General features: G+C 42.6%; 1 protein-coding gene across 1 annotated transcript in view; it reads left to right on the forward strand.

The window, feature by feature from the left end:
- The window catches only part of heatr5b (HEAT repeat containing 5B), a 227,685-nt gene that overhangs the window by 185,119 nt on the left and 18,093 nt on the right, over positions 1–24,473 (forward strand). Inside the window, exons 30-32 of the mRNA XM_084321947.1 lie at positions 15,457–15,601; positions 18,772–19,044; positions 21,416–21,637. Coding sequence (XP_084178073.1) covers positions 15,457–15,601; positions 18,772–19,044; positions 21,416–21,637 — 640 coding nt within the window. The remainder of the gene's footprint in view (positions 1–15,456; positions 15,602–18,771; positions 19,045–21,415; positions 21,638–24,473) is intronic.

Consider the following 24,473-nt stretch of genomic DNA (forward strand, 5'->3'; position numbering starts at 1 on the left):
AACAACAAGCTTCGATAGCTTAGGTCACGTCCAGTAAAAAGTCACATAAGACCAATAAATCCAACAGCATAAACGATAAAAGATAAAAACGTTAAAAGTCACAGTGATCAGTTAAGATCAATGGTTAAAAATGGTAGAAAGAAAGAAAACAGTAACGTAAAAAGAAAACAGTCTAAAGTATGAAAGTTTGGGAGGTCCACAAAAACACGTCAGTTCAGCAGCAACCGGAAGTGATTGTGATGGAGCAAGGACAAGGACACATAGTGGACACAACAGGGACACATAGTGGACACAACCAGGACACATAGTGGACACAACAAGGACACATAGTGGACGCAACCAGGACACATAGTGGACACAACAAGGACACATAGTGGACACAACAGGGACACATAGTGGACATAACCAGGACACATAGTGGACACAACAAGGACACATAGTGGACACAACCAGGATACATAGTGGACACAACCAGGACACATAGTGGACACAACCAGGACACATAGTGGACACAACAGGGACACATAGTGGACACAACAAGGACACATAGTGGACACAACAAGGACACATAGTGGACACAACAGGGACACATAGTGGACACAACAGGGACACATAGTGGACACAACAAGGACACATAGTGGACACAACAGGGACACATAGTGGACACAACAGGGACATATAGTGGACACAACCAGGACACATAGTGGACACAACAGGGACACATAGTGGACACAACAGGGACACATAGTGGACACAACAGGGACACATAGTGGACACAAGAGGGGCACATAGTGGACACAACAAGGACACATATTGGACACATAGTGGACACATAGTGGACACAACCAGGACACATAGTGGACACAACAAGGACACATAGTGGACACAACAGGGACACATAGTGGACACAACAAGGACACATATTGGACACATAGTGGACACAACCAGGACACATAGTGGACACAACCAGGACACATAGTGGACACAACAGGGACACATAGTGGACACAACAGGGACACATAGTGGACACAACAGGGACACATAGTGGACATAACCAGGACACATAGTGGACACAACAAGGACACATAGTGGACACAACAGGGACACATAGTGGACACAACAAGGACACATAGTGGACACAACCAGGACACATAGTGGACACAACAGGGACACATAGTGCAGTGGTTCCCAAAGTCGGGGTCGCGACCCAAAGGTGGGCCGCAAGCAGCCACGGGAGGGCCGCGAGATGATTTAAAAAAAAAAGAAAAAAAAATTGTCAGGCCACTGAACTTATAAGCAGGCCAGGACAGTGTTTCTAGTTGTATTCTAAAATTCTATTCTATTGTATTCTAAAATGTGACTATATGGTTTTATATTAACTTAATAAATAAACAAAAACAAAAAATCTACTTATTTCAACGAACATTTCAAACTAAATAACAGATTATGCACATAAAACGCTGAAAACAACTGAAGCAACAATAGTATTTTAATGAGGCTATTATTATTATCATTATTATTTTGCAACAAGTTAGCCCTCTCATAAATAGCACATATAAATGAATAACTAACTTGAACTAACTTAATAGGATTGAAGTGATATTTGGCTTAAAAAATCGGTCGCCTGGCGAAAAAAGAAAAAAAGCCTGACGATGTGCATTCGGCCGCGGCTCTCTGACGCCTTATTTTCTGGGTCCCGGCCTGAAAAGTTTGGGAACCCCTGACATAGTGGACACAACCAGGACACATAGTGGACACAACAAGGACACATAGTGGACACAACCAGGACACATAGTGGACACAACAGGGACACATAGTGGACACAACCAGGACACATAGTGGACACAACCAGGACACATAGTGGACACAACAAGGACACATAGTGGACACAACAAGGACACATAGTGGACACAACCAGGACACATAGTGGACACAACCAGGACACATAGTGGACACAACCAGGACACATAGTGGACACAACAAGGACACATAGTGGACACAACAGGGACACATAGTGGACACAACAGGGATACATAGTGGACACAACAGGGACACATAGTGGACACAACCAGGACACAGTGGACACCATAGGGACACATAGTGGACACAACAGGGACACATAGTGGACACAACAGGGACACATCGTGGACATAACCAGGACACATTGTGGACACAACAGGGACACATATTGGACACAACAAGGACACATAGTGGACACAACAAGGACACAACAGGGGCACATAGTACAACCAGGACACATAGTGGACATAACCAGGACACATAGTGGACACAACAGGGACACATAGTGGACACAACAGGGACACATAGTGGACACAAGAAGGACACATAGTGGACACAACAGGGACACATAGTGGACACAACAAGGACACATAGTGGACACAACAGGGACACATAGTGGACACAACAGGGACACATAGTGGACACAACCAGGACACATAGTGGACACAACAAGGACACATAGTGGACACAACAGGGACACATAGTGGACACAACAGGGACACATAGTGGACACAACAAGGACACATAGTGGACACAACCAGGACACATAGTGGACACAACAGGGACACATAGTGCAGTGGTTCCCAAAGTCGGGGTTGCGACCCAAAGGTGGGCCGCAAGCAGCCACGGGAGGGCCGCGAGATAATTTCAAAAAAAAAATAAAATAAAAATTGTCAGGCCACTGAACTTATAAGCAGGCCAGGACAGTGTTTCTAGTTGTATTCTAAAATTATATTCTATTGTATTCTAAAATGTGACTATATGGTTTTATATTAACTTAATAAATAAACAAAAACAAAAAATCTACTTATTTCAATGAACATTTCAAACTAAATAAATAACAGATTATGCACATAAAACGCTGAAAACAACCGAAGCAACAATAGTATTTTAATGAGGCTATTATTATTATCATTATTATTTTGCAACAAGTTAGCCCTCTCATAAATAGCACATATAAATGAATAACTAACTTGAACTAACTTAATAGGATTGAAGTGATATTTGGCTTAAAAAATCGGTCGCCTGGCAAAAAAAAAAAAAGCCTGACGATGTGCATTGGGCCGCGGCTCTCTGACGCCTTATTTTCTGGGTCCCGGCCTGAAAAGTTTGGGAACCCCTGACATAGTGGACACAACCAGGACACATAGTGGACACAACAAGGACACATAGTGGACACAACCAGGACACATAGTGGACACAACAGGGACACATAGTGGACACAACCAGGACACATAGTGGACACAACCAGGACACATAGTGGACACAACAAGGACACATAGTGGACACAACAAGGACACATAGTGGACACAACCAGGACACATAGTGGACACAACCAGGACACATAGTGGACACAACAAGGACACATAGTGGACACAACAAGGACACATAGTGGACACAACAGGGACACATAGTGGACACAACCAGGACACATAGTGGACACAACAAGGACACATAGTGGACACAACAGGGACACATAGTGGACACAACCAGGACACATAGTGGACACAACAAGGACACATAGTGGACACAACAGGGACACATAGTGGACACAACCAGGACACATAGTGGACACAACAGGGACACATAGTGGACGCAACCAGGACACAACAAGGACACATAGTGGACACAACCAGGACACATAGTGGACACAACAGGGACACATAGTGGACATAACCAGGACACATAGTGGACACAACAGGGACACATAGTGGACATAACCAGGACACATAGTGGACACAACAAGGACACATAGTGGACACAACAAGGACACATAGTGGACACAACCAGGGCACATAGTGGACACAACAGGGACACATAGTGGACACAACCAGGACACATAGTGGACACAACAAGGACACATAGTGGACACAACAGGGACACATAGTGGACACAACCAGGACACATAGTGGACACAACAGGGGCACATAGTGGACACAACAGGGACACATAGTGGACACAACAAGGACACATAGTGGACACAACAAGGACACATAGTGGACACAACAGGGACACATAGTGGACACAACAGGGGCACATAGTGGACACAACAGGGACACATAGTGGACACAACAAGGACACATAGTGGACACAACAGGGACACATAGTGGACACAACAGGGACACATAGTGGACACAACAGGGACACATAGTGGACACAACCAGGACACATAGTGGACACAACAGGGACACATAGTGGACACAACAGGGGCACATAGTGAACACAACAGGGACACATAGTGGACACAACAATGACACATAGTGGACACAACAAGGACACATAGTGGACACAACAGGGGCACATAGTGGACACAACAAGTATAAATAGTAGACGCAACAAGGACACATAGTGGACACAACAAGGACACATAGTGGACACAACAAGGACACATAGTGGACACAACACGGACACATAGTGGACACAACAGGGACACATAGTGGACACAACAAGGACACATAGTGGACACAACAGGGGCACATAGTGTACACAACAGGGGCACATAGTGTACACAACAGGGGCACATAGTGGACACAACAAGGACACATAGTGGACACAACAGGGGCACATAGTGGACACAACAGGGGCACATAGTGGACACAACAGGGGCACATGGTGGACACAACAGGGGCACATAGTGTCATAGGTGCGAAGCGTGGCAGGTTTTAAGGCGGACCTGCGGCCTGTGTTGTGTTTAGCTCACGGTCCCCTTTGTGCATAGATTTGACAGCACAATAAACATGTATGCATACGCAAGGAAAGAGTAACAACATCGACATGATGGGCTGATGTCAACAAGTAATAACTAAGTAGGCAATAGCGAAGTTAAATCGTTTTCAAGTTTTGTTTTATTTGTCACATATCAGGTACATTGCAGTGAAATGCTTGGTTCTGTATGAGCCTCCTGAGATTGTGCTTCATACACTAAAAAGAATATATACAATATACAAACTAAAGTACAAAATGCTACAAATGCAAAAATGAGGTAGATATGTAAATACTTAGCTAACCTATAAACACGGCTCAGAATGTCAGTCAAATCTAATGATGTTCTAACTTCTACTGAATGTAATGATTTTGCACAAAGTGTATTGTTGTTGTCGTCAAGTACAGATTGAATTGGTCTTTCACAAAGTGCTATGCTGATGAGCCGCCACTGGGGGCAGAGCGTCTGAGTGTGAGTGAGTGAGTGAGTGAGTCATAGAGGTGCTTCACATCTAAAAACATGACTGGCTGCTTCCCAAATGTTGCATTGACTCACATGTTGTAACTGTTGAGAATTAAATAGAAAAAAACACATCAATTTAGATATCAATATTGTAAAAATGACAGTTGGAAAGGGACATTGTGTTCTTGCTTCAGTGTGCAAGTCAATAGGCAGACCACTTGTTCACTCATTCGCAGAATTTTATACTCATACGTATAAGTCATAATATATACTTTCAATCATGAAGATTTATGTCCCTTTCTACCCACGTAGCCACTCTGGTGATGAATGTCTCTGGCCAGGAGTGTGTACTGGCTGCTTGGCAGTGGGCCAGAATAGATGCCTGTTACAGAGTGGAGGATGGTGGATGGATCTGACTTATGGAAGGTTAATGGAGAGAGAGATAATGTTGTTCATGGAGCTGGTGTTACCAGCTTCACCAAGACTTCTTGATGGTGGTTCATCGTCCCTGGGCTACTGTTTGGTTTCATGACCTGAATACAACAATATAGTACAATACAACTTTATTATACAATACAATATAAGTTTATTATACAATACTGTACAATACAACTTTATTATACAATATAGTACAATACAACTTTATTATACAATACAACTTTATTATACAATATAGTACAATACAACTTCATTATACAATACAATACAACTTTATTATACAATATAGTACAATACAACTTCATTATACAATACAACTTTATTATACAATAGTACAATACAACTTCATTATACAATACAAGATGCAACAATACAGTACAATACAACTGTAATATACAATATAGTACAATACAACTGCATTATACAATACAATTTTATTATACAATACTGTACAATACAACTTTATTATCCACACAAGACACACCAATACAATACAACTTTATTATCCACACAAGATACAACAATACAACTGTATTATCCACACAAGATACAACAATACAATACAACTTTATTATCCACACAAGACACAACAATACAATACAACTTTATTATCCACACAAGACACAACAATACAATACAACTTTATTATCCACACAAGATACAACAATACAATACAACTTTATTATGCACACAAGATACAACAACAATAATAATAATACACTTTATTTGTATAGCACCTTTCATATAAGTGTTTCACAACAGAAAAAAGACAAAATTAGCACATAATGTGCAGTCATAAAATCACAGTTTTTCCCAACAGGCGACCCTGTTTATGGTTTGATTCTATGGCATGTTTTAAAATAGACAATAGTAAAATGATGCAATAGTGCAGTGCAATAAAATAGTTCTGAATGACTGTTTAACAGATTCGGCGGCCCGTATATGGGCCGTCACAGGTGCACGCGCCCATCGCAGCACTTTGCCCTGTCTGTCGGCCTAGCGCTGTATTTTTGCCGATCAACCTACACATCGTTGGAAAGCTAAAATGGCTGCCGTTCGATTGACACCCTACTTGACCTATGACGTGATTCCAATCTCGGGTTTCAAGGCTGATCCCTATGGTAAAGGGACAGAAGAAGACAAATTAATTGTTTGTTTTGAGAATTCCTCACTCGCCCGCAGTGGCGGCTGCTGGATTTTTCTCCACTAGGGGCGCTATACCAAAACATTTTGCAAACATGTACCACGCAACCGACTCATGGCAAGACGTGAGCGATTCGACTCACGCTCACGGCAATGAATCGGCTCTTATGAACGAGTCGCTCAGCTGTTACTACAACAACACACAACAACCAGTCAAATAAAGTACAGTCTAATTCACAACTTGAAACACAATATATAATAATATATATAATATATAATATTATATAATATCCGTCTCCAAACACACGCAGAGAGAGAGAGAGAGAGAGAGAGAGAGAGAGAGAGAGAGAGAGAGAGAGAGAGAGAGAGAGAGAGAGAGAGAGAGAGAGAGAGAGAGAGAGAGAGAGAGAGAGAGAGAGAGAGAGAGAGAGAGAGAGAGAGAGAGAGAGAGAGAGAGAGAGAGAGAGAGAGAGAGAGAGAGAGAGAGAGAGAGAGAGAGAGAGAGAGAGAGAGAGACTCTCACCAGCTAAGACAGAGTATTGCAAATATACCTTGTTGTTAAATTGACAGCAGAGCAGGCAGCAGGGCTTGATAAAGTATATATCCACTCCATGGCATTGTGCATGTCCCTCCACACTGCATCCATATATAGCTTATAGCCAACAAGTACTGTGTGAGATAACAACAAATAGCTGCATCTCACAACAGCATAAACTCACTTTGTTTAATTGAAACGTGGTGGGCTTGATAAAGTGTATAATCCGCTGTTGATGATGTATATCCAGATCCAGACCACTGTCCACTGTCCAGACTGCATCCGATCCGCCATATAGCTTGTTAGCTGTTAGCGCCACAACAAGACAGTACTTGATTTCTTTGTCCATTTCCGCGTCGAACAGACTGCAAACTACCTGGCGTTCTATCGCCATGCTCTAAGACAAACTCTAACCTTAACCAACTTTGAAAGAGTGCCTAAGCTTAACCATCGAAAGAACTTGCAGTCACGCTCTAAGACAAATAGCTCGCATCTCAGTCACAACAACACAACTATCTTTACCACCAAGCTAGAATTGGAACACAGAAATTGGATTCGGCCAATCAGAGATCGTCTCCGCGAAATGCTGTTACGGAAAAAAAAACTGACGTCGGCCAATCAGAGAGCGTCTCCGCGAAATGCGGCTACAGAAATTCTTGACGCTGCTGCCTAGACCGCTTCAAATCGCGCCCGGATTCCAACATAATAGTCATATTTCAACGCACAACGCGTTACGCACTGATTGGCTGCGACGGATACAGCGATCAAACAGTGACGCGCACTCAGAGCGCTATTGCGTCTAGCCCGGGCAGAAAAAAAAAAAAAAAGTGAGTCACTTCCTGTTCAGGAAAACGAGTATTTTTTATTTTATATATTAACGTTATATTGTGCATTGGAAACACAAACATACTTAAAATGAGTAAATATTATTCATTTTAAACATGTTTATATTATTTATAGGGCTATAAAACAAAAAAATAATTTTTCTTGTTCTTCTCTCATATAACCAGGGGCCTGAGGGGGGCGGCGCCCGAGCGCCCCTAGTGGCGAGCCGCCACTGCTCGTCCGGCCAAAATGAATGAACGGTCGGCCATTTTGGACGAATTATTATCATTAATCCATCACAGGATTACAAAAACATCTGTAAAACACACATTTTCCATGGGATTGTTATAAACCATGGACCTGTATGTAGATAAGACTTCAGGCTATGGAACCGTTATGTTTTCCAGCTCCTACCTCTGGAACTCAAAAACAGGCATCTGGCAACAAGTGCTTTAAGTGGTTCAAATAATAAATCGCAAATTACTTGGGGTATGCAATTGTCAAAATGTGCCCTCAGCATAAGGGGTTAAAGCCATCTTTACCTTCCCTGTTTGATATCCACAGTTTAAAACCTGACAGTCTTCCTTCCCGCTTTGACCCTTCGAACCTCCCTCTAAGGGCGCAGTTCCCTCTCTCAGGGCACAGTTCTAAGCCCGGGTCCCCCCCGCCACTGGTGGGTGCTAGGGCGCCGCCCCCCCTCAGGCCCTGCCCTGGTTATATGAGAGAACAAGAACAATTATTTTTTAGTTTTTTGTTTTATAGCCCTATAAATAATATAAACATGTTTAAAATGAATAATATTTACTCATTTTAAGTATGTTTGTGTTTCCAATGCACAATATAACGTTACTATATAAAATAAAAATACTCGTTTTCCTGAACAGGAAGTGACTCACTTTTTTATTTTTATTTTTTTTTTGTATTTCTCGGCCCGGGCTAGACACGATAGCGCTCTGAGTCCGCGTCACTGTTTGATCGCTGTATCCGTCGCAGCCAATCAGTGCGTAACGCGTTGTGCGTTGAAATATGACTATTATGTTGGAATCCGGGCGCGATTTGAAGCGGTCTAGGCAGCAGCCTCAAGAATTTCTGTAGCCACATTTCGCGGAGACGCTCTCTGATTGGCCGACGTCAGTTTTTTTTTCAGTAGCAGCATTTCGCGGAGACGATCTTTGATTGGCCGAATCCACTTTCTAATGTTCCAATTCTAGCTTATTCGGGAGAGAGTTGTGTTGTTGTGACTGAGATGCAGCTATTTAGAGCGTGACTGCAAGTTCTTTCGACGGTTAAGCTTAGGCACTCTTTCAAAGTTGGTTAAGGTTAGAGTTTGTCTTAGAGCATGGCGATAGAACGCCAGGTAGTTTGCAGTCTGTTCGACGCGGAAATGGACAAACTGTCTTGTTGTGGTGCTAACAGCTAACAAGCTATATGGCGGATGCAGTCTGGTGGACAGTGGACAGTCATCAACAGCGGATTATACACTTTATCAATCCCACCACGTTTCAATTAAACAAAGTGAGTTGGAGGGACATGGACAATGCAGTGGATTATACTTTATCAAGCCCTGCTGCCTGATCTGCTGTCAATTTAACAACAACAAGCTGGTGAGTCGCGATCTTTTTCTCTCTCTCTCTCTCTCTCTCGCTCTCTCTATCTCTCTCTCTCTCGCTCTCTCTTTCTCTCTCTCTCTCCCTCTCTCTCTCCCTCGCTCTCGCTCTCTCTCTCCCTCTCTCTCTCTCTCTCTCGCTCTCTCTCGCTCTCTCTCTCTCTCTCTCTCGCTCTCTCTCTCTCTCGCTCTCTCTCTCTCTCTCTCTCTCTAATTTCGCCGCGTGTGGGGCATAACCACTCAGACAATGAATGGTAACTTGTTTAAAATGACGAGATATACAAATGTGTTTATTATTGAATGGATCTGACATCATCTGAGAGAGAGAGAGAGAGAGCGAGAGAGAGAGAGAGAGAGAGAGAGAGAGAGCGAGAGAGAGAGAGAGCGAGAGAGAGAGCGAGAGAGAGAGAGAGCGAGAGAGAGCGAGAGAGAGCGAGAGAGAGCGAGAGAGAGAGAGAGAGAGAGAGAGAGAGAGAGAGAGAGAGAGAGAGAGAGAGATGTGCGCGTGTTTATGTTGGGCTATTGGAAACGTGGTTGCATTTGACTGACTGTGATCATATATTGATCGATGGCAATGGTGATAATATTCGCCAATGCGTGCCTTGTACATGTTTGCAAAATGTTTGGTATAGCGCCCCTAGTGGCGAAGCATCCACGAGCCGCTACTGTCCCCCACACAGTTTTAAAACCTGACAGTCTTTCTTCCTGCTTCATACCACACAGTTCAATACCTGACAGTTTAGAACCTGTAATAAAAGAGTAAAATAGAATGGACAGAGTAAAATAGTGCAATAAAATAGTTCTGAATTACTGCATAACAGTTTAAAACCGTCTTTACCTTCCCTGTTTGATATCCACAGTTTAAAACCTGACAGTCTTCCTTCCTGTTTGATACCCACTTTGACCCTTCAAACCTCCTACTCAGGGCGCAGTTCCCTCTCTCAGGGCGCAGTTCTAGCCGATTGCATACCCAAAGTCATTTGTGATTTATTCTTGAACCACTTATAGCACATGCATGAGTCTGGTCTCTTTTGAAAGGAAACAGGAGTGTGACGCGCAAGTGAATAACTCCTTTCTTGGTCTTCTCTCCCTTTATCGTAGTAATCATCCCTCATGTAAAGCACTGTTAGCTCCAGAATTTCATTGGCTACAAAAACAGTCAATAATTTTCACTGTCAGAGGTGACTGGTTCGTTCAGGGCCAGGCGAAACCGGACTTGGTCACTTGTCCGAAACTGACTGACTGAAACTGTTGGTTGTTTGGTCTTGTAACCCAAGATTGGAAGCACGTAATAGGCTGCGTAGGGTGCCAATCAAACGGCGGGCATTTTAGCTTTCCAACAATGTGTTGGTTGAATGTCAATAATACAGCCTGAAGCCGACAGATGAGGGCAAAGTGCCACAACGTGCGCGACGGCCCACGGTCGGGCCGTCCGATGCTTAACAGGTCCATAGGTATGGTGTTCCATAGTTTTGGTGCATAGTTTGTGGAGGCAATTTTCTTTAAGCTGTGGTTGGGAACCTTCAATAGACCAGTAGTAAACTAAAGAATTTGCAATGTAGCTTGGTCCTGTTCCATTTAGTGCTTTGTAATAATAATAATACTTTATTTGTATAGCACTTTTCATACATAAGTTGCAGTTCAAAGTGCTTCACAACAGTAAAAATATAGGCATAAGCGAGCACGAGCAAGGTAAGGTAAATCACAGTGTTTCACATTAGGACCTAGTATCCCAATAGGTTCTCTGTTTACAGTTTCATTCAGTAATACAAATGACAAAAATAGTTTAAAATGATTCTGTTTAAAAATAGTCAAAGAATTATAAAATGGAACAGACATACAACAGGGTATTTAACATAGAACAGTGATAAAATAGTTCAATTTTGGATTACAACAGAGCAGTGCTCTTCATTATAGCAATATTCAATATTCAAGGGGCTTTCACAATTATTACATTTGGTAGTAATAATGGCACACAGTCATAAATTCATCAACATGCGCATTTGTTATCAGCAGCGCCAACGCAGAGGAGAGGGGGGTGGGCGATGGGACTGCGACTGGAGGGGCCGGGGGTGGGGGTGAGTGCAACGAGCCAAGTCTGGTTGTGGTAGGTGGTGTTGCGTAGGAGGAACGCTATGTTTTCTGTTCTTATCTCTCGACTCCCCGACGTGACCTTGTGAGTTCCATAGGCTCCAGCAGACTTGGGAGTGGGGGGGGGGGGTGCATCGGGCAACGTCGGATTGATGGGCAGTGAGTCTCTTTACAAGTTCCATGTGGAAGGCTTCCAGTCTGTCCATAGCTATCTCCATACGGTTATCGTGTTTCCGAATTATTCTTGTACAGATCCAGATCCTGATAGTGATCGCTCCCATTTCGATCAACATGAATGTGAGGATGTACAAATCCTCCACATCTTCAATCTCAAGAGAATAAAGGCAGATTGATCCCCATTTATTCCAGCTGTCAATCGCAAAGCCAGCTTGAAATGTCCCAACTGGACACAGCGGATCAGCTGCGCTCTGTATTGTATATAAGGAGGAGGACCTTGAAATCGATTGTAAATGTTACCGGAAGCCAGTGCAGGGTAGCTAATTATGGACTGATGTGGTCTCTCTTCTTGGTTCTAGTTAGTAGCCTAGCTGCCGAGTTTTGAATAAGTTGGAGTCGTTAATTTTTTTGGGAGGCTGGTGAGGAGTGCATTACAGTAGTCAAGTCGGCTTGAGGTAAAGGCATGGATCTGTTTTTCAGCATCCTTTTGATTTATAAATGGCCGTACCTTACCTATGTTTCTAAGGTGGAAGAATGATGTCTTTGTCACCTTGTTGATGTGTAACCCTCCAGTCACCCTTGTCGCAATTCTGGTCAATTCTGGTTTCACGTGTGTTTGTGGATAGTGTTGGCTAGGTTTTATGTATATGCCAAAAAAGTTGCTCAGTATCGCATCTTGGACTCGCATTACTATAATCCATGTTTTTCTTATCACTATTAAGCGCGTGGAACATAAGTGTCACACCTATCGCCCTAGTCGCAGAAATTAACAGGTTAGGGTAACCCTAACCCCCTAACCTTAACCCTAACCCTAATTTAAGAAATGGTTCAAATCAGGCGGCTGAGTGGCGCAGTGGGCAAGGCGCTCGCCACTAACGCAGGATATACTGGTATCGAGCCCAGCTCTCGCCGTTGCTACCGGCTTGGCCGGTCATCATACTAACACAATTGGCAGTGTTAGAGGGTGGGAAAGCCGGTGGGTGGGGATTGGACGTTGTGGACAGTGACTCCTACAGGTCGGTTGGGTGACGCCTTTACAGCAGAAACAGGAAGTATCGGGGGCAGCATGAGCCTCCCACTCGTTACTCCTCGCCACTGAGAGTTCGAGCTGTCTGGTGAAAAGATGCGACAGGCTGCCTCCTCGTGTACCGGAGGGGACACGTGATGCAAGGCTTCTATTCTCACTACAGCCGACCAGTGGGAGGCATAGTCTAGCAACGTTCAAGACAGGTTAGGGAAGAATTGGAATTACGAAATTGGGATGGGAGAAAAATAGAAAAATAAGGATAAAAAGTGGATCAAAAAAATATATATAATAATGGTTAAAATCCTGAAAATGAATAAATATTCTATATGTATGGTGAGGACTGAAGTTAATAATGATATTCATGAAAAAACATTGGAACAATACATGAAAAAGATATGTTTGACTGAGATCGCAGTTTTGGTCACTAGGGAGACAGGTAGTGGGTTTTTTGAAGGGTGACTGGAGGGTTAAAGCTTAGGTCCGAGTCTATTATAACACCAAGACTTGTTACTTCGGGTTTGATCCAAGGAGTAAGTTGCCCCATATTGCTCTGTAACATTTCTCTTTTTGTTATAGGACCAACTAGTAGGATTTCAGTTTTGTCCTCATTTAAATTTAGGATGTTGATTGTCATCCATTTTCTTATTGCTAAGAAACGGGCGGAAATGGAGTTATTAGCTGTGTGATAATTTGGTTCAGCAGAGATGTACAATTGTGTGTCATCTGCTTAACTATGGAAACATAATAATAATAATAATAATAATAATAATAATAATAATAATAATAATAATAATAATAATAATAATAATAATAATAATAATAATAATAATAATAATAATAATAATAATAATAATAATAATGGACCAAGGCAGCTCCCCTGTGGAACTCCAAAATGGGTGTCATGTTTCTTAGAAGAATGATCTCCAAGCCTGATTTTCTCCCTTTGATATATGTTCTATACCAGTTTAATACAGAAAGACCAACAAACTTTTCTAGACGATTTATTAGGATATCATGGTCGATCGTGTCAAACACTGCACTTGGATCTAATAGGAGGAGAATTTAGACTTTATTTGCATGTGGAGTTTATTCTGAGGTCACTAATTGTTTTAGTAAGAGCAGTTTCAGTGCTGTGGTGCGTCCTGAAGCCTGATTGAAATTCCTCCATGATGTTGTTTTCTTTGAGAAAGGAGTTTATTTGTATTGAGAAAAAAAATGTCAAGTATCTTGCTGATGAATGGGAGGTTGGATATCGGCCTATAGTTGGTTAGTACATTACTGTCTAGTTTGGGTTTCTTTAGTAAGGGTCTTAAGACGGCTGTTTTGAATGCATCTGGGAAAATGCCTGTCGGAAGCGATGTATTTATAATATTTAGGACATGACTTGAAATACTCTGGAATATTCACTTATAAATTCCTGTGGGTATAGGGTCAATACAGGACGTTTTGTAATGTAAGCAAATTTTCATATGGTTACTTTTTTTGCAGGGTTTGCTGATGGTATCCATGTTTGTATCAGGACTAATGCTGGCTCTAATTGAAGTTACTTAGTTATTGAAGAATATTGCGAGTTCTTTTGATTTTCTTTGTGACATTTTGATGCAGATGACTGTGGAGGGGTGGGGGCAGTGTTGATTAGCTGGTTGATGGCTGAGAATAATATTCTAGAGTTTCCAGCATCTCTATGCTAATCTTAGAAAAATGTTCCTTTCTTGCCACTTGTATTTCTTTGTTATAGGCAGTCGTGGCTTCTTAATATATATTGCAGTGGACTGTGAGCTTGGTTTCCCATTTTCGTTCAGCATTTCGTTAATGGAGCGACAGCATCTGCCATCCAGTGCATAATGTATATGATAGGGTGTTGTTGAGATTCTCAACCATTCAGTTTCAAGAGCAATCCAGGCTGGATTATTCAGTTAGTCTTATGATATTTGAGAACTTCTCTTCTGCCATGTTATCTAGTACTCTTCGCTTTACAACGGTTACCGTTTTTGTCTCTGTTAAGTTTAGGTTAGCATCGAAGAATACACAATGATGGTTAGATATAGGTAATTCGATTACTTATACTTTTATCAATGTAACTATAACTCTAGTTTCATATGATTTGAGAAGCCCTACTGTGAGGCACTTACAGTAACTATTACTATTACAGTAACTATTACTCACTAACTATAACTCGATTTGAGAAACCCTACTGTGAGGCACTTTGGATAAAAAAACATCCACCAAAAGGCCATTTTCTTTACAGCTAGTAGCTAGTCATTAAATGACAGTACAAAGGTTACATATAACAGGTACAGTCAGTCCACATAAACACAGAATACCCAGATTGGTCTCTTTCATTTCCATGTTCCCTTCAGCAGTGGCAGCAACAACTTGATGGGTGTTTTGTTTTGAAGAGGTCCGTTATCTGCTGTGTCTCTGTCTAGCTGCTGGCAGTGGAGCTTCTGAACGTGTTGCACAGGCTGCTGCTGACCAGGGACCCTCCAGCCGTCCAGCTGCAGGTCACAGCTGTGGTCCAGGTGACCATCAGGGCTGCTCTGGACCATCTACAGCAGCAGAGGGCCAGCCGGGGTCAGGATCCAACACATACATGCTGCAGTTCATACATACATATATATATTAGGGGTGTAACGATGCATCGATTAATCGAAATGCATCAATTCTAATGTGACGATTCAACTGCATCGATTTGAAAATGATAGAATCGATTATAATTGAAATTAAAAAATAAATTGTGTATTGACCTATAGTCCATTCATGCTGAGTGAATCAGTTCCCCCAGCCACATTTGTGTATTAAATTTTTTTTGGGGAATTAACCGATAGAAAATTTATCAAAAATGTATCGAATCGAATCGTGGTCAAATGAAGAGATTTCATGATGCATTAAATCGTTGCCTGAATAATCGTAATAGAAATTAATTGTTGTGAGGTTGCATCGTTACACAATATATATACATACAGTACATACATACATACATACATACATACATACATACATACATACATACATACATACATACACACTTCTCACATACATACACACACAGAACTCGCCTACATACATGCATACATACATACATACATATGATCATGGCCGCCTAGTTATAGTTAAAAGTGGGGGTGCATAATTTTTTTATTTTTTTTTTTATTATTATAAAAAAAAAATATATATATATTTTTTTTACAGGCAAGGGGTGGTTTGGAGGGGGTCCCCCTCCACGGCAGACATTTTTTTCATTTAATGAACCTGTACATGCAATTTCCTGCAATATAGAGCCTTCAATCTTGACCAATAAAGCTGCTCTTTTCACTATAAAACTCAGTTTATATTGCAGTATGATAGCCAATTACTATAATAATAATAATATATTAATATATATATATATATACTGTATATATACTGTATATTGATTTTTCGCTCTTTTATTTTTATTAAATCAATCTCCTTTCAAATAGGCCACGTTTTTAATAAGAAAGAGAGAAAAAATACCAACAAGGAACAATAACAGGGTCTGCTGTAAATATAGCCTATTTTGTGTCTTAATTTGTTATGTTATCCTACACTTTAAGCTGTCTGATATTTCCATTACCTGTAACTCTTGGGTCTCTTTCTCTCCTTCTCTGCCTCCTCCCTGAGTCTGCACAGTCACCATATCATTCTACATTAAGGAGAGCAATACACTTATGAATACACTGAACATCATTATGAAACATTTCTATTGCACCCTTACTTACAATTCATTATGAATTGAAAATGGGGAACCCTGATGTAAACAAGACGAAAGTCTTTCTCTGGTCTGCATCCCCTTAACAATTGTGTGTATTGAGCTGTACTGTACTGTACCCATTCTGCAATCTGTTATTGATTGATTAAAAATGTTATTAACATATTGCAGAATGGGTACAATATAGTACGGCTCAATACACACAATTGTTAAGGGGATGCAGACCAGAGAAAGACTTTTGTTTTGTTTACATCAGGGTCCCCTTATTGCATTATTATTATTATAAAAAAAATTAAAAAAAAAAAGTTAAAAAAAAAATTTTTTTTGGGGGGCCCTCATCACTAAAGGCCCACGGGCCGCGGCCGTCGTTAATCCGGCCCTGCTTCGAACGTTAAAATTTGCAAACGAAGTCAACGTTATCCAGCTGACGACACCACATATCTAGATATATGACAACGTTACCTAGCGGCTAGCACTAAAGCTAACGCCAACCAGAGGGAAACTTTGTTATTATTATTATTATTATTATTATTATTGTTTGGTATGACCAGATGGCATTTCGGGACGTGAAACACTTTTATTGTATTGCGTGGTAGAACTTCTACCACTCAATAGAAGACATGTCTAACATAAATAATCTTAACAATCATAAACAACTTACTGGAAAATCCTGCCTGCCACCAAATGACACACTTCTGTGGCCTTTATTTACACTCAGCCTACCTGCAGCCAGCGCCGTGCGCCGTCTGCTCTGCTGGGGGTGGGAGAGGCACTGGATCAAACCATATGGGGGAGCAGGGGGGGGGGTCGCAATCTTTGGAAACTTAAAAACGTGTTATTAAGTATCATTGCGTATTATTAATTTGATTGAAATTACGTAGTTATGCTTAGATTTATATATTGGGGGGGGGGTATATCATATTTTTCATATGATCAAAAAGTGGTGGAGCAAGATCATATCCTTGCTCCCCCAAGTTCAATAGTCCTGGAGCACGTGCATCGTCTGCTCTATTGCGCAGGCGTCTATGCATATGATACATATATACACACACTTCTCACATACACACACACACGCAGGCACGTGCACACATAGAGGCCAAGGGGTGCCTGAGCACCTGCCTTTTTGAGCCTCATCAAAAAAGTGCCCTTTTTGAAAAAAATTAATAATTTTTTTTTTTTTTTTTTTTTTTTACCGTTACGCATATAGACTGCCCTTCCAACTGAAACATTTCAGGATAGAATCAAAATATTAGGTAAAGAGAGAGAGAGATGCCCCATATTCCATTGCAGTTTGCACGGCCTCCTCAGCGTGCCTCTCCGCGGACCTATATATTTTATGCATAGCGTGGGTGGTGGTGATGATGATGATGATAGAAACCGCTGTTGAATGCTGGTATTACACTCACTGAGGGACACGAAGAAGTCAAGTCCGATGGGATTTGGGAATCTCAAATAGAAATCAGGATTGGAATAAAAAATGCATTTATATTAAACAATACAGAATATACAGCACTTCTTGGGGTCTGTAGGGTAAGCACTTATTCCCTCCCCCCTGAACATTTATGGAGATGTATGGGCCTTTTAAGTCAGTGATAAAAGTGTCTTTCAAGGATAAGTGAGCTCCTGCACTTATTATTATAGTTCAATATCCAATATTTGATCACCAAAACCCCCCAAAAAGCATAAAAAGGGGGCCCCCCGCCCGAAAAGGGCGCTTTAAAAATCGTGCTCGCGCGCTACGCGCGCTCGCATAATATACACACACACACGTGTAGTGCCCTTTTCAGCCTTTGAGCACCTGCCCCTCTAAATTCCTGTGCACGTCCCTGCACACACGCATATCTTGCCTACATACATACATCTTCCAAAATGGCTGCCTGGTCAATTTTAAGCCAGGTATAATAACCTGAAACATTGTTTCCTTGGCGTCTCTGAAAGATGATTCCACACATCCCTCATCAACAGTGTGCGTGTCCCCATCCATCTAGCTGGTAAAACGTGTGATTCCCTGCAGGCACGGAGGACGGAGGGGAGAAGGACGGAGTGTGTCCCCGGGGCGAGGGAGGGGACAGCGGGGAGCTGGTGCCTGGCAAGTCCTTGGTGTTTGCTGCCATGGAGCTGCTGGTGTTCATCTTGGTGCGCCACCTGCCACAGCTCAACACCCGCGTCAACGAGTCCCCCAGCCACATGGCCCTCCGGCCCCAGAGGCTGCCCGCGGAGAGCGCCCGCTTGGTGGCCAACACCGTGTCCATCCTGGCTGAGCTGCCCTCACTCTGCTCCCCTGCTGGTGAGACACACACCCTGACCTCAACCTTAACCCTGACCTCAACCTTAACACTTTCAGCGTAAATCACGAGTATACTCGTTATTGGCCGACAACCGTTGAGCGCCAATAACGAGTAAACTCGTTTTTAGATCGTTTTTTTTATATTCTATACACTCTCACGGACCTCTGTGTTATCATTGGAACTCATTATGAGACCTCGAGAGTGCAATGCCGGCCAAATCGTGCTAGGTGGCAGTATCGCCTACCCTTTGAAACCTTATTTCACACTGTGTGTGTTACATATTATATGGTCCGGGCGGAGAATTTGGACCATTTCATGTCGGGGACCCGATGGACATCAATACTGGAACTCACGATCAGACAATTGGAATATTCAAAATGCACATATTGCTCCATAACTCAGCTTCCAGGAATTAGCCCGGATCACTCTGAAACTATACAATATTCACCACGGGATAACACGCAAACGTATACATGAAAAGATTTTAAAAAATGTACATGTTGGATGAGAGATAGTCACTGTCAAATGAGCCATAGTATTGTCTCCATAGCTATAATATAGAATATAAATATAGCTCTGCAAACATCCTGACGCACAGTGAAAATGCCTATCTTTTAAAGCGTGGCCCATTGACTATAGGGATGGGGATCATCGCTGGCGCTGAATGAGTTAACCATAAACATAACCATAACCTTAACCATAACCATAACCTTTGCACAAGTTATATTTTGGGAAGGGGGTGAACTTGGAGTTTTTTTTTTTTTTTTTTTATCTTTCTTCCCCTCCCTTTTTCCCGATTTTTCTCCCATCCCACCCTTCCTGGTTGTTGCGTACTTTCCCCTACTGTTGGTCCGGGAGACCGGAGACTGTCACATGCTTTCCTCCGACGCATGTGCAGCCTGGGGCAGGCCAACCTGGCCGCGCAGGTTCTCACCGGGGAGAGTGTAGCGTGTGGGAGGCCACACTATCTCTCCTCAGATCCAACCCTCGCTGAGCAGGCGCCCCGACCGAACTGTAGGGATCGCTGTACACAACGCCCAGGACCCACCCTTCAGCTTCCCACCCCCTGATACAGCCAATTGTATCAGCGTGAGAGGACAGCCAAGCTGATAGCAACGCCGGGAGCTGGATTCGAACAGGCGAATCCTAGTGTCTCCCGGTGTTGGTGACGAACGTAATCTCCGTGCGCCACCTGCCCCCCCGAACTTGGAGTTTTTAATTACGTAAATCCTCAAATATAGGATGGGTCTTGTATTTACCTCAGCTGCAAAGAGCACCAGGCCTTTATTAGAGAGAGGCTTATATAAGAGGCAGGCCTTAATTTCTCAAACTGGCCAATTGTGATTGATTGATTGATTGATTGATTTTATTTAGACATAAACATATACAGATCACATGAGTATTTGCTTTGTCAGGGTGAAACTGTGGTGGATTAACGTAATTCACACACTGAAGTTGGAACGGTCTATAGGTTGCGGGGTCCGGGGACGATTTAGCATGTGGTACATTCTCGACTACCTCAGTCGAATTGCGTTGATGATAACATGCAGTAGCTTTAGCTAACGCTATCATAGCCATCATGATCTGTAATGTCAACTGGACAACGTCAGCCCCGCCTGCCAACGCCATATAGATAGCGAACGTTAACCAACGTTTGCAAACGAAGCCAACATCATCCAGCTGACACCACACCACAGATCTGGCTATGACAACGTTAGCTAACGCTAATGCTAACGCGAGGGAAACGTTAATGTAGTCAGTGTAGAGAGAGGCAGCTCTTAATTTGCATTGGCAAGAGTTTATCTCATTCTATATCACGGCATGAAAAATAAAAAATAAACTTTTTTTTTGCGACCTTGTATTGGAAGCCGGCCTGTATTTGTCTGCATGTATCAAACCCCCGGCTTATATAAGAGGCCCATCCTTTATTCGAGTACCCTCCACTATTAGAGGATTTACGGTAAGTTCCGAATACAAAGAGTTCTGCACGTGCGTTCCGTTAGTGGTTAAAGTAACGTTGCATTAGTTCGGTACACAGCGCATACTGAACCGAAGGTCCCATACTGAAACTGTTCGGTACGAATACGTGTACCGTTACACCCCTAGTGAATGGTGCATTTATATAACTACAACAAAGCGCTCCTCACATTGTGTTCCTCACATACACCCATTCACCCACACATTCACACACCGACGGCAGAGGCGACCATGCAAGGTGCCGACCTGCTCATCGGGAGCAGTTGGGGGTTAAGTGTCTTGCTCAATCGAACCGGGAACCTCCGAATTACCAGACGACCGCTCTACCTCCTGAGCCATAACAAGCCATGTCTCACGGTGCTGTTCCTCACAGTGTTCCTCTCTGTCCTGCAGGCAGCATGACCATCCTGCCCACGGTGCTGTTCCTCATCACCGGGGTCCTAAGGGAGACGGCTCTGAAGACAGAGGACAACTCGGTGCCTGTAACCGTGACGGCTGCCCTGCAGGGTATCAAGACCATCATCAGCTCCCCGCCTGCAGGGGGCAGCACTGAGGACACCTGGACCAGCCTGGTGAGGAGCAGCCTGGCCTCTGTGCTGGAGGACTGCCAGCCTGGTGAGATACACACACACACACACACACACACGCACGCACGCAGGCAGGCAGGCAGGCAGGCAGGCAACAACAACAACAGATGAGGTACTCAGATGAGGTACTCAAAAAAACTGAGCGCCCTCCAACCTAACAAGGCCACTGGCCATGACAACATCCCCTCCAAATTCCTCAGAGACTCAGCAGCCGCCATCACACCAGTCATCACACACATAATAAACCTCTCCATAAAACAGGGACACGTCCCCAAGGACTTCAAAATTGCGAGAGTGACCACCCTGCACAAAAAGGGCAGCAAATTAGACCCAGGCAACTACCGCCCTGTTTCTATTCTTACCTCCATCTTGAAAGTCATGGAAAAAATAGTCTACGAACAGGTCGAAAAGTACCTAGCGGAGAAAAATCTAATCTACGAATTCCAAACTGGCTTCAGAACATCCCACACCACTGACACATGCCTTCTCTATTTGAACGACCACATCAAACAAGAGGTGGACGTGGGCAAATACTGCGGCATGGTCATGCTCGACCTACAAAAGGCCTTTGACACTGTCAATCACTCCATTCTGATTGACAAGCTAAAAGCAATTGGTTTTGATAGTCTTATCAGTGAGCTGGATGCAATCCTACCTGGAGGGGAGAGAACAGATGGTGGAGGTAAACGGTACTCTATCCCCCCCCCCCCCCCCCCCCCTCACAGTGAAGGAAGCATACTAGTGTGTGAATGAATGAATTAATGAATGAATGAATGAATGAAAACTTTATTTAACAGATTGCAGAATGGGTACAATACAGTACGGCTCAATACATACAATTGTTAAGGGGATGCAGACCTGAGAAAGACGTTTGTCTTGTTTCCATCAGGGTCCCCCATTTTCAATTCATATAGTAGGACCGCTACTCTTCCTAATTTATGCAAATTACCTGTCGTCAGCTTGTGACTGCAACTTGTTCTTGTTCGCGGACGACTCAGCCCTGCTGGTCTCTGACAAGAACAGGTTACAGGTTGAAAGATCCCTCAGCTCAGAACTCGGCAGAATCTGCACCTGGCTTGCTGATAACAAACTATCATTACACCTGGGTAAAACAGAGTCCATTCTCTTCGGATCAAATAAACTCAGCAAGACCGACGGCTTCTCAGTTACAGTGGGTGACAATATTGTCACAAGGAAAGATTAAATTACATACCTGGGTTCCATCCTAGAGGCAAATCTTTCCTGTGACAAAATGGCATCCAATGTAATCAAAAAAGTCAACCAACGAACTAGGTACTACGACTATGCTTGCACCTCATGGTACCAAAGCACCTCAAAGGCGCTAAAAACAAGATTACAAACATCACAAAGCAAACTGGTCAGACTACTACTTGACCTTATTCCTAGAACCCACCTCACCCCTGCCCACTTTGACTACCTAGGATGGCTTAGAGTAGACGACAGAGTACAGCAACTTGCAATGGGCCTGGTCTACAAGATACACTACACCACACAGGTATCCATGTACATGTCGAAATACTTCCCAAAGGTCTGTGAATACCACGGCCACAACACCAGAGGGAGTTCCACAAATCATGTGCAACCCAGATTCGGCACAAACAAGGGACTAAACACATTTAGCAATTATGCCACAACAATGTGGAACGCCCTACCCACAGCCGTAAAAAGATGTGACCCTGTACCCACATTCAAAACCGCTCTTAAAGAGCACCTACGGGAGGCTGCTATTCGAAACTGGCCACCGTAAATGTCCAAACCCCCACCCCCTCCTAATGTACAGTCTCCTCCCCATCATATGTATATATTCTCTGTTAGGATCTATGGGTAACAGTACTGTATATTTGCATATCGTATATGTCACAAATGTAAAAGTACACAAAAGTACTATATGCCATAAATGTCATGATGTTGTGTATGTCATAAATGTCACTATGAATTGAAAATGGGGCACCCTGATGTAAACAAGACAAACGTCTTTCTCTAGTCTGCATCCCCACAAACAGTACTGTATTTGCAAATCTGGTATGTCATAAATGTATAGATGTAGCAGTACTGACTATCTGTATGTCATGTATGTCATATATGTCCTGATGAATTGAAAATGGGGGACCCTGGTGTAAACAAGACGAAAGTCTTTCTCTGGTCTGCATCCCCTTAACAATTGTGTGTATTGAGCTGTACTGTATTGTACCCATTCTGCAATCTGTTAATAAAGTTTTCAATCAATCAATCAAACCCTTAACAATTGTGTGTATTGAGCCGTACTGTATTGTACCCATTCTGCAATCTGTTAAATAAAGTTTTCATTAATTAATTCACACAAACACACACACACACACACACACACACACACACACACACACACACACACACACACACACACACATACGGAGACACACACAGACACACACACAGACACTCACACACAGAAGGGTGAACTCAGACACACCTGTAGGACACAAGGACAGCTTGTTAAAAAGCATCCTGGTTGAATAGTGAAGCAGAGGCTCATAGACAGCTGGTCAGAACCAGAGCATTCATTCCTCAATAGAACATCATCTACAGTAGGACAACTCCCAATAAATAAATAAATAACTACCATTTTGAAGTTTTCTGATACCCTTTGTTACCTTAACATATAGATTGATATCTTTACAGAACTGAAAAGTATAATTATTTGTTATAATTATTGTAATTTATTTCATGCACACGTAGGGCCAGGCAATATATAAATATAAAATATCTTCTAACTGTGATATTGTACTGTGAATTTCTTTTAATATGGAGAATTGTGATACATCATTTTGCTGTCTAAATCAATACTAAAAAGCAAATAGTAATTC

This window comes from Notolepis coatsorum (assembly GCF_963971535.1).
Source record: "Notolepis coatsorum genome assembly, chromosome: 9".
NCBI lineage: Eukaryota > Metazoa > Chordata > Actinopteri > Aulopiformes > Paralepididae > Notolepis > Notolepis coatsorum.